At 36.4% G+C, this 12,208-nt stretch overlaps 1 protein-coding gene across 5 annotated transcripts in view; it reads right to left on the bottom strand.

Moving 5' to 3' along the window:
- NPHP3 (nephrocystin 3) overlaps positions 1-12,208 on the bottom strand; it is a 59,351-nt gene that overhangs the window by 7,620 nt on the left and 39,523 nt on the right. For all 5 annotated transcript variants that reach the window (XM_065942344.1, XM_065942347.1, XM_065942348.1 and 2 more), the window contains 7 exons: positions 10,170-10,264; positions 9,405-9,527; positions 7,592-7,781; positions 7,192-7,433; positions 5,883-5,958; positions 4,520-4,647; positions 2,986-3,226 (listed from right to left, as the gene is read on the bottom strand). In XM_065942344.1, the coding sequence (XP_065798416.1) occupies positions 2,986-3,226; positions 4,520-4,647; positions 5,883-5,958; positions 7,192-7,433; positions 7,592-7,781; positions 9,405-9,527; positions 10,170-10,264 (1,095 nt within the window). The remainder of the gene's footprint in view (positions 1-2,985; positions 3,227-4,519; positions 4,648-5,882; positions 5,959-7,191; positions 7,434-7,591; positions 7,782-9,404; positions 9,528-10,169; positions 10,265-12,208) is intronic.

Raw genomic sequence — 12,208 nt, 5'->3', positions numbered from 1 at the left:
GATCATACATCATGACCAAGTGGACTTTATCCCAGGAATGCAAGGATTCTTTAATATCCACAAATCAATCAATGTAACACCACATTAACAAATTGAAAGATAAAAGCCATATGATTATCTTGATAGACTCAGAAAAAGCCTTTGACAAAATTCAACATCCATTTATGATAAAAACTCTTCAGAAAGCAGGCATAGAAGGAACATACCTCAACATAATAAAAGCTATATATGACAAACCCACAGCAAACATTATCCCCAATGGTGAAAAATTGAAAGCATTTCCCCTGAAATCAGGAACAAGACAAGGGTGCCCACTCTCACCACTACTATTCAACATAGTTTTGGAAGTTTTGGCCACAGCAATCAGAGCAGAAAAAGAAATAAAAGGAAGCCAGATAGGAAAAGAAGAAGTGAAACTCTCACTGTTTGCAGATGACATGATCCTCTACATAGAAAACCCTAAAGACTCTACCAGAAAATTACTAGAGCTAATCAATGAATACAGTAATGTTGCAGGATATAAATTAACACACAGAAATCCCTTGCATTCCTATACACTAACAATGAAAAAACAGAAAGAGAAACAATACCATTCACCATTGCAACAATGGTAGGAGTATATCTGCCTAAAGAAACGAAAGACCTATACATTGAAAACTATAAAACACTGATGAAAGAAATCAAAGAGGACACAAATAGATGGGAGAAATATACCGTGTTCATGGATTGGAAGAATCAATATATTTTTTTTTTTTTGGCTTTTGTAAGATTTTTATTTGAATATTCTGTAAAATTATAATCACACTTAAAGTTGTGAGGAAGAAAGCATTATTTGATGTCATTTTGTAATTTTCCTGAATATTTATGAAGTGAAGTGAAGTTGCTCAGTCGTGTCCGACTCTTTGTGACCCCAAGGACTGTAACCTACCAGGTTCCTCCATCCATGGGATTTTCCAGGCAAGAATACTGGAGTGGGTTGCCATTTCCTTCTCCATGCAAGAATCAATATTGTGAAAATGACTATACTACCCAAAGCAATCTATAGATTCAACGCAATCCCTATCGAGCTGCCAACGGTATTCTTCACAGAACTAGAACAAATAATTTCACAATTTGTATGGAAATACAAAAAACCTCGAATAGCCAAAGCAATCTTGAGAAAGAAGAATGGAACTGGAGGAGTCAACCTGCCTGACTTCAGACTCTACTACAAAGCCACAGTCATCAAGACAGTATGGTACTGGCACAAAGACAGAAATATAGATCAATGGAACAAAATAGAAAGCCCAGAGATAAATCCACGTACCTACAGACACCTTATCTTCAACAAAGGAGGCAAGAATATACAATGGAAAAAAGACAACCTCTTTAACAAGTGGTGCTGGGAAAACTGGTCACCCACTTGTAAAAGAATGAAACTAGAACACTTTCTAACACCATGCACAAAAATAAACTCAAAATGGATTAAAGGTTTAAATGTAAGACCAGAAATTATAAAACTCCTAGAGGAGAACATAGGCAAAACACTCTCCGACATAAATCATAGCAGGATCCTCTATGACCCACCTACCAGAATATTGGAAATAAAAGCAAAAATAAACAAATGGGACCTAATGAAACTTAAAAGTTTTTGCATAACAAAGGAAACTATAAGCAAGGTGAAAAGACAGCCTTCAGAATGGGAGAAAATAATAGCAAATGAAGAAACAGACAAAGGATTAATCTCAAAAATATACAAGCAACTCCTGTAGCTCAATTCCAGAAAAATAAACACCCAATCAAAAAAAAATGGGCCAAAGAACTAAACAGACATTTCTCCAAAGAAGACATACAGATGGCTAACAAACACATGAAAAGATGCTCAACATCACTCATTATCAGAGAAATGCAAATCAAAACCTCAGTGAGGTACCATTACATGCCAGTCAAAATGGCTGCTATCCAAAAGTCTACAAGCAATAAATGCTGGAGAGGGTGTGGAGAAAAGGGAACCCTCTTACACTGTTGGTGGGAATGCAAACTAGTACAGCCACTATGGAAAACAGTGTGGAGATTGCTTAAAAAACTGGAAATAGAACTGCCATATGACCCAGCAATCCCACTCCTGGGCATACACACCGAGGAAACCAGATCTGAAAGAGACACGTGCACCCCAATGTTTATCGCAGCACTGTTTATAATAGCCAGGACATGGAAGCAACCTAGATGCCCATCAGCAGACGAATGGATAAGGAAGCTGTGGTACATATACACTATGGAATTTCATTCAGCCATTAAAAAGAATTCATTTGAATCAGTTCTATGAGATGGATGAAACTGGAGCCCATTATACAGAGTAAAGTAAGTCAGAAAGATAAAGACCAATACAGTACACTAATGCATATATATGGAATTTCAAAAGATGGTAACGATATCCCTATATGCAAAACAGAAAAAGAGACACAAATGTACAGAACAGACTTTTAGACTCTGTGGGAGAAGGCGGCGGTGGGATGTTCAGAGAGAACAGCATTGAAACAAGTGTACTATCAAGGGTGAAACAGATCACCAGCCCAGGTTGGATGCATGAGACAAGTGCTCAGGGCTGGTGCACTGAGAAGACCCAGAGGGATGGGATGGAGAGGGAGGCGGGAGCGGGGATCGGGATGGGGAACACATGTAAATCCATGGCTGATTCATGTCAATGTATGGCAAAAACCACTACAATATTGTAAAATAATGAGCCTCCAATGAATAAAAATAAATGGAAAAAAAAAAAAAAAGAACTCTGAAATGTAAGAGAATAAGTTCTAGTTAGAGTGCTGTCAAATGCATTTGTATTTAGAATCTATTTTTAAAAACTAGTACCTTAATTAAGTCTGAAATTAAATCATTTTGAGTTAAAAGCTCATAGAAAATAACCTATCCATCGGAAGATAAAGATAAGCAATTATGGCTTAACTGGTATATTATAAAACACATGTAGGCATGCTCTGGATTACTTACCATTTTCTTGTATAAGATCGCAAGATGCTTTACCGTATAAGCCAAAGAAGGGTGATCAGGAGCTAATGCTCGTCTCCGAATGTCTAAGGCTCTTTCATAAAGTTCTTCTGCTTTGTCATACTGTTTCTTTTCATTGCATAGAGCCGCCAGATTATTCAAAGACTGGGCACAGTCAGGGTGATCTGGTCCTAGAACTCTCTCCCTCATCTCCAAGGAACGCTTCAGAAACTGCTCAGCTGTTCTATGAACAAAAGACCCAGATGGTTTAAACTATTCTCTAGAAGTCAGAACCCTAGTCCTAGTTAGGAAGAGAACTGAAGTACTTTTATTCTTAAATCCAAGATAGTTAAAATGAAGGATTCAGCTCAAAATCCTCTTTCCCACCCCTCATCTCTTTCTGCCCTTTTCCAAAAATTAAATATGGCTTCCTGGTAGTGTGAGAACCAAAAGTATCTGGATGATTGTCTCAATTCTCCACTTCACTTCTCCTAAAAGACATACTCATAAATAGTTTCCAAAACAAACTTTTTATACCTTAAAACTTACTAAGCCAAACTCAAAAGATTTTGCTATTCTTTCCTTCTCCCGCCCTTTGGAGTTAGTAGTAAATCTGGTTGGGGTTTTTTTTTTTTTTGGTATTTTGGCTGCATTGTGCCATGCAAGATGGTTCCCTGACCGGGGTAGAACCCGGGCCTCCACAGTGAAAGAGCCAAATCCTAACCACCAGGCCGCAAGGGAGCTCCCTAGTACTAAATAATTTTTAATGAAAGAACCCTTTGTGCAACTTCCCTGATAGTGCGGTGGATAAGAATCTGCCAGCCAGTACAGGGGACACGTGTTCAATTCCTGGTCTGGGAAGATTACATATGCCCGTGGGCCAAAACTACTGAGCCCGTAATGTAGAGCCTGGGAGCCGCAACTGCTGAGCCTGTGTGCTGCAACTATTGAAGCCCATGTGCCCTAGAGCCCGTGCTCTGCAACGGGAGGAGCCACCAGTATGAGAAGCCTGAGCACCACAGCAAACAGCAGACCTTGCTCCTTTGTGAAGCGGGCTAAATATTTGTATTTTTCTGATATCTAGCATGTCAAGTCTATTGAATTTTGCTGACATACAAAGAAGTCCCAAAACACCCATTTTTCATAAAAGACTCTTTTGAGTCTATGCCCAAAATAAATTGAAGAATAAAATTAGCACCCATGTACATTCTTTTCTTCATTTTCCCTCAGTCCCAAGTTTGTTCTTATGTGAGATCTTTTGTACAATATCTACACAAACTCACTTGTTATAAACATATAAAATACTAAGGAAACTACAGAATATCCTTTTAGTACTAAAGAAACAATGTGAAAGGAAACAGTGGACAAATTGTCCTGGTTTTTGTTAAATGTGGCCATGTTCATAACATACCATACATGAAACTTCGCATGGTTTCTGTCAATTTTTTCTAGCTTGGCTTGATAGAAATGTAAAACAGCTTTGCATCTAAGAGAGGAAATGAATACCTGTTTTCAATATTAATAGTATGGTACTCACTCCAGGTTGTTCTGAAGATAGTAGAGCACACCCAGTTCATTGAGGGTCCGAGCATTGTCAGGTGTATCCTTACCTAACGTGAGCTCCTCTAATTGTAGGGCCCGTCTACGTAAAAGGGAAAATCCATACTGGAGAAACACAGAAATTCACAAGAATCATCAAGTAAGTGCAATCTGATTCTGAAGCAATATACTAGGGTTCTGAAAAAATCCTTTCTCCTTTTGTTTCCTTTAAAGTAGATTACAATTACTTTAAGTATACTGAATTAATCTAATGATTATTTAAAAATATGCATACTTCCCAATGACACCACGTTCTTAAATTCATTAAAAGCTATTTTGTGAAAATGACTGAGATATTTTAGCAAAATGAACAGAATCCCTAAATGCATCAAAAAGATTAGGAAACAGAATTAATGTGCATATGTTTATTAACCCTATTACTAAACATTTAATACCAGGTACTTAAAATTGCACATAGCACTTGCAACTAATAGACAAGTAAGTCCTGGAAATCAAATGTATAGCATAGGGAATAATGGTAACAATACTGTATTATAATCATCAAACTTGCTAAGAGACTAGGTCTTAATTATTCTGACCACAAAAAAGAAATAATTTTGTGATGTGACGTTATGGTGTAATCATATTTTAATATATAAATGCATCAAATAAATATGTTGTACATCTTATATTTACACAATGTTAGATGTCAAATACATTATAATAAAAAAACTGAATATAGCATTTTAAGTTAAAATAAACAAAAATGCTATATTTATTTTATCAGCAGCTTAGAAAAGTGAAAAATTTTCTGCACTTGAGGATAATAATTTCTTGGCATTTGAATGTAACATTAAATGTTTACTAAATTTCTTTTATTCTCTTTTCCAGCCCTTTAAAAAATTGAAACAGCTTTTAAGTTCATCTTCTAAAATCCAGCTTTATCATTTTTATTTTTATTGGAGTATAATTGCTTCACATTAAAATCTAATCTTTGAATTATATAGTTCTACTTTTTAAAAATTAAAAAAAAATTTCCCCAGCTTTGTTGAGATATAATTGACATATAACACTGTGTAAATTTAAAGTGTACAACATGATGATATGACATATGTATATAGTGTAAAATGATTACCAAAATACATAGTTACACTTTTTAAACACATACTAATTTGTACTTCTCAGTGATACTAATAATTAAACATGCATTATAAATCAGAAAATATTAATCAGTACTTCCCTAGAAATTAATTTAAAATCAAAAGTTCTTAAATATGTGAGGTTTATGCATCTACATTATGATACAGAGATGTTCTTTTCCTTTTTGTTCAAATCATAACACAAAAGAAATCTCTCATTACCAAGTTGCCTTTTCTCCTTGCAGCTTTCTGACGAATTTTAAATGATTTTTTCCTAAAATGTTCAGCTTGTTCATATCTTAAAAAGAAAAAAGGAAGTCAAAGGAAAGCAACATGTCCAAAATGTCATACTTCAGTGAAATGAAAGCACAACATAAAGTCTTTTTCTGCTAATTAAATACGACATTATTTCCAGAAGTGATAGTCATATGGAATGAAAAGTCTTAAACAAAAACTTTCACAGAACAAAATCTAATAAATCTAGTCCTCCAAGTGGTCTTCCATGGGACTCAGTGGTAAAGAATCTGCCTGCCTATGCATGAGATGCAGGTTTGATCCCTGAGTCAGGAGAAGGAAAATGGATCCCTATAGAAGAAAATGGCAATGCACTCCAGTATTCTTGTCTGGAAAAATCCCATGCACAGAGGAGTCTGGCGAGATACAGTCCATGGGGTCACAAAAGACTCAGACATGACTTAGCAACTAAAAGAACAAGTCTTCCAACTAGCTGACATTTAACTATTTTTCAGCTGATTAAACTCATTTTGAGTTTAAAAGGTAATCTCTAAAAAGCAGTCTAATTAAATGAAAATTCAAAACTTTAGTTTGCTATATCAGCTAATATTTGGTCACATAGAAATGTGAAAGTCACAAAATCTGTGTGAAACAATATTTTTAGAAGTTAAAAGAAAAAATGCCAATATGTGTCACTTATGATTGAGCAAAAGAAATGATTTCAGATAGAGAAGAGATACCTTTCAGAGAACGTATTATACTAGGGATCAAACTTCTCTAAACTGCTAGACAGTAAACATTTTTGCCTTTGTGGGTTATGTGATCTCTGTTGAAACTAAAAAGCTAGTGCTGAAGCATGAAAGCAGCCACAGACAATATGTAAATGAAAAAAACTATGGCTGTGTTCCACTACAACCTTAGGTCCAAAACAGGGGACCTTCTGGACTTGGCATGTGGGCGATGGTTTGCTGCCCCCTGTATTAGTAGTACTCAATATTACAAAGCCAGTCAGCAAAGGAGCTCATTTTCACATCCAGCTCTATGACTCCAAAGTCCATGCTCTGTCCTCCACACATCTTGAAACAGAGATGAACCCTGCACTTCTAATTTTCTGTTTACCCCATGAAGACCCAGACCAAGAATAATATTTGCATATAGTGGATTCAAAAGAATATAGGATAAGGAAAGTACAGGATAAAGGAAAGTACACAGCCACAAAACAATGCCTCCCACATAAGTACATTAAGAACTGTAATTCCCTGTCAAAAAACCAGAAAATTACTAATTGAAATCTTACTTATCTTGTTTCTGGTACAAAGTTGCAAGTGCCTCAAGTTCGCGAGCAATATGTGGATGGTCTGAACCATAGGCATTTTCTGAGATTTCCAATGCCTGTTTATACAGTTGTTCTGCATTGCCAAACTTCTTCCACTGCACATACACACTTGCGAGCTGGTGGAGAGACTGAGCTACTTGTGGGTGATCTGGATCTAAAGCTGTTTCTCGAATCTCCAGAGACCTCTGCAAAGGCACAACAGCCTGGGGAAGAATATGGTTAAAGACCAATTAATATGAGTGAAATCCTATAAGATTTGCCATCTGATTAGCACAACAAATGAAAGCTGCATCAATTCCTAGGAAGGAGAAAAGAGTAAACATGAAAACCCATGCAGTCTCTAACTCCCTGCTGAAGTTACCTGACTGAGAAGGCCTAGATCCTTGAGAAATCGCCCCAGGGTTTCATAAAGGTCAGCTAAGCAAACCATGCTCTCTTCGCCTTCACAGGTTTTCTCATACTGCTTCAATGAATCAAAGTATTCTGCTGCCATCGCGCTTTTGTCTTTGCCAACAAACTGCCAATAACTCAGCAACTCAGCAAAGTGTCCTCTGTTTCAACAAATAACAGTAATATTATGAAAAAGTAACGTTAAACCCCACTACTGAGTGAAGATGCCACAAATTCCTATCAAGCTACTGACAGTGTATTAGGAGGCCAGTCCAGTGTCGTGAGGTAAAGGTGTAAACTGGGCCTGCCATCTGAGTCCACCGCACTCTGGCTGTGTTCTCTCTCACCTCATCATTCTCGACCGCAGAAGGAGCACCCTGACATCACCTGCCTCAAGTGTTGCTTTGAGGAGATTATGGCTTGTAGCAAGTACTCCATAGTGCTGGCTGTTACCGTTAACGCCATTATGGTTATTCACCAATGGAACCCTATCAGAACCCTGTTGAGACTTCTTATGATATGCAATCAACTGCTGAGTTCACTCCAAGATTATTTTAAATGATGGAAATGAGAAAAGAAGAAACCAAGCACAGGCAGGCTGTCAGAATGCCTGCTTTGTATTCTCATCAAGGAACGGGATGATAGAAGTGAGCTCATTCATCGGTAGATGGTATTAAGTAGGACGGAGAGCTGTTAAACTAAGGATGAATCACATAATACCATGAATCACACTTAATACCATCTACAGATGAATGATTTGTGTCATGAAACGCTGGATGGAGATCAGAAATAATTTATGAGCTGCAACAAAGAAATTTGAGAGAGATCATTAAGGAACAAAACAAATTATGCAGCTAAGTTATGAGAAGTGTCTAAATTTCTAGGCAAGACAGAGGTAGGGCTTAGAGGTCAGAAGGTTGGCTCATAAAAAGGTGATGCTCCAAGAGGCAAATTCAGATACACCAGGAGATAACAATGAGACATTAAGGATTTCCCTGGTGGGCCAGTGGTTAAGGCTTGGCGCTTCCACTGCACAGGATGAGGGTTTGACCTCTGATAAGAGAAATAAGATCCCACATGCCATGTGGTACCGCCAAAAAGACAGAATAAAAACTTAAAAAAGATTATTATAAAAAAAGGTAATTCTTTCTTTAAATTCTGACACCAGTCAAATCCTATGGAGAGCCCAAAGTCTGGTTTGAAGGCTATACTTTAAAATACTTGGATGCCCTAAGAGGTAGACATCATGAACCACCTCTCTGGGTGGTCTGGATTTAAACCTACTTCAGTGAAAGATTAAGATACAAAGCTATCTCAAGAGCATTCCAGCTCTGATTTTATAAAAACAATACTCTTATCTTTTTTGTTTGGGCTTCCTTGGTGGCACAGATGGTAAAGAATCTGCCTACAATGGGGGAGACTTTGGTTTGATCCCTGGGTTGGGAAGATCCCCTGGATGAAGACATGGCAACCCACTTCAGTATTCTTGCCTGGGCATCCCCATGGACAGAGGAGCCCAGTGGGCTACAGTCCATGAGGTTGCAAAGAGTCAGACACGACTGAGTGCCTAAGCACAGCACAGCATCTTTTTTGCTTACCTCTTGGAAAAAGTAGACGTGGCAATTTGCAAACTGTTTAAAATTTCTCCCACATTGTTTTTTATTTCAGTTACCACTGAAAGTGGACTAATTTTTAAACGAAGAATGCCATTTTCCCCTGTTACACCGATCAACAGTTTGAATCTGTTTTTCTGGGGAAAGATGTCCTACAAATAAGTTTTTTACCTTTTATAGAGGTTTTGAGACACAAAGAGGTTAAGAAGACAATCATGCAGCTTCTGTTTACTTCCCTGCTGCTGGAAAAGCCAAGGCAGTTCATCTGCACTCCTCCAAGTCACTCGGTCCTGACTATTAGAAGAGAAGGGACAGCATTCAATAGTACTGTCCCACAATGAGATTGCTTCAAAAGACTACTGGCAAATGTAAAAGGAGGAGATATATATTTGATATATATCCTATCCTTGACTCTATGAATAATACTGAGAAAATTAGGTAAAAATCAGAAACTTTATGAACCTAACTATGGAAATAAAGTGACATTCAGGACCACTGATCAAACTCTATAGGTATTTTCCTATAACTATAGAGTAGGTATTGAACTATTAAAAAAAACCATCAATGGACACAAATTGAATTATCAAAAACAAACAAACAAACAAACAAATCCCATCAATGGACACAACCGTACACACCCAGGTATTTACAGACACACACATATTTTTTAACTACTTAAACTATTTAACTAGAATAAAATAAAAATAATAAAATGATCCTGCATTGATTTCACGTAAACTTAAATCTTCAGCATAATATTAGAAGACTGACTTGCATAATTATATTTTATTCTTTTGGCATTAACAGGCGAGGACTTAACCTTTAAAATAATAAGTAAATTTTTACACATTCTTATTCTAAGAAAGAAAAAAATAAGAACACAGAGGTACAGTGTGTTGCAGAAGCTAAGAACAACAAAATGGATGTTTGTAATACCTTAGCTGCATGGTAAAATAATTAGTTAGCTTTTGTCTATATGCGGCAATAATGGTGGGACCTTCCATGTATTCTAGTCTCACTGTTTCCCAAGCCTATGGAGAAAAAGAAAAAAATATTACAGTCTATTTTCTGTAAGTCACTGTACATCTAACAATGAATTTTTAAAATGAAATTTATAATTATTTCAATTTATAGTTGTATAATAGAAATAGCATTAGAATATTTAAAAATTCAGTATATATTTATGTGACAACTGACATGAGAATTCCTTAGAACTCAAAATATAATACAATTCAAACTTTTAGTGAATACCTTAAAAATCTGAAGTGTGGACTGCAAAAGTACTAAAAACAGCAAACTATATTTAAGTGATATATTAATACTACAAAGGAGAAAGATAAGTCTGTGAAATTACAAATATTCCACACCTACATGTAACACAGCATACTCAAATGAAAGAATTTATTTACATTAGTTTACATATATAAATTAACCATGGCATTGAAGGGCTTCCCAGGTGGCATTAGTGATAAAGAACCTGCCTGCTAATGTGAGAGACTTAAGAGATGTGGGTTCAAGGGAAGATACTCTGGAGAAGGGGATGGCAACTCACTCCTGTATTCTTGCCTGAAAAATTCCATGGACAGAGGGGTCTGGTGGGCTACAGTCCAGGGGGTTGTAAAGAACTGGACAGGACTGAACACACACACACATGCTCAATCCTAGAGAACGTTCCATGTGCACTTGAACAGAATGTGTATTCTGCTATTTTTGATGTAATGTCTTGAAAATATCAACTAGGTCTAACTATTATTTTGTGTCATTTTGGCTGTCTGTTGCTTTGCTGATTTTCTATCTCAAAGATCTGTCCATTGATGTGAGTCAAGTGCCAAAGTCTCCTATTATTATTGTATTCCCATCAATTTATCCCTTTAGGTCTGTTAGTATTTGTTTTATGTATTTAGTTGCTCCTATATTGACTGAATATATGTTGATGAGTGTAATATCATCTCCTTGTACTGATCCTTTTATCATAATATAGTATCCTTCTTTATCTCTCTTTATAGCCTTTGACTTAAAGTCTATTTTGTCTGATATGAATATTGTAACCTCTGCTTTCTTGTCATTTCCATTTGCTTGAAATGGTTTTTTCCATCCTCTCACTTTCAATATATGTGTATCATTTGCCCTAAAATGAGTCTCTTGTAGGCAGCATATTCTAGACTCTTGTTTTTTTAATCCTTTCTGCTACTATGTCTTTTGATTTGAGCATCTAGTCCATTGACATTTAAAGTAATTATTAATAGAAATGTATTTATTGCTATTTTAAATCATGTTTTTCCATGATTTTATATTTCTTCTTTTTCTTTTTCCTTTTGGGGTTTGATGATTTTCTTTTGCATTATGCTTATGTTCTCTTCTTTTCGGTTTTTGTAAATCTATTATATGTTTTTGATTTGTGTTTTCCCTATGTTTCATGTATGCTAACCCCCTTCCTATATCTGCTTGCCTTAGACTGGTAATTATACGGCTCAAACACATTCTAGGGGAAAAAAATCTACATTTTCTTATGCTCATCCCCCACATTTTATGATCTTGATGTCCTCTTTTATATCTTCATGTTTGTCCTTTAGCTGTTTATTGTGGTTATCATCACTTTCACAGAAATTTTTAAATAAATATCTGTGTACCCGGTGGTTCAGTGGTAAATTTACCTGACAGTGAATGAGATGCAGGTTCAATCCCTGGGTTGGGAAGATCCCCCAGAGAAGGAAATGGCAACCCACTCCAGTATTCTTGCCTGGGAAATCCATGAACAGAGGAGCCTGGAGGGCTACAGTCAATGAGATTGCAGAAGAGTCAGACATGACTTTGCAACTAAATAACAACCAGCTTATTTAAATGATTTACTTTCCAATTGTGGTTTTATCTTTCTGTTGATTCTTACTTCTCTCCTATTTAGATCAGACCTTTTAACATAGGCTGGGTTTAGTGTTTGTTGCTGTTTTCTTTTAGTTTTTGCTCGTCTGAAAAAT

The sequence above is a fragment of the Muntiacus reevesi genome, chromosome 8 (assembly GCF_963930625.1).
Source record: "Muntiacus reevesi chromosome 8, mMunRee1.1, whole genome shotgun sequence".
NCBI lineage: Eukaryota > Metazoa > Chordata > Mammalia > Artiodactyla > Cervidae > Muntiacus > Muntiacus reevesi.
The sequence above is the reverse complement of the archived record's forward strand: the minus strand, read 5'-3'. Positions and strand labels throughout refer to the sequence as shown.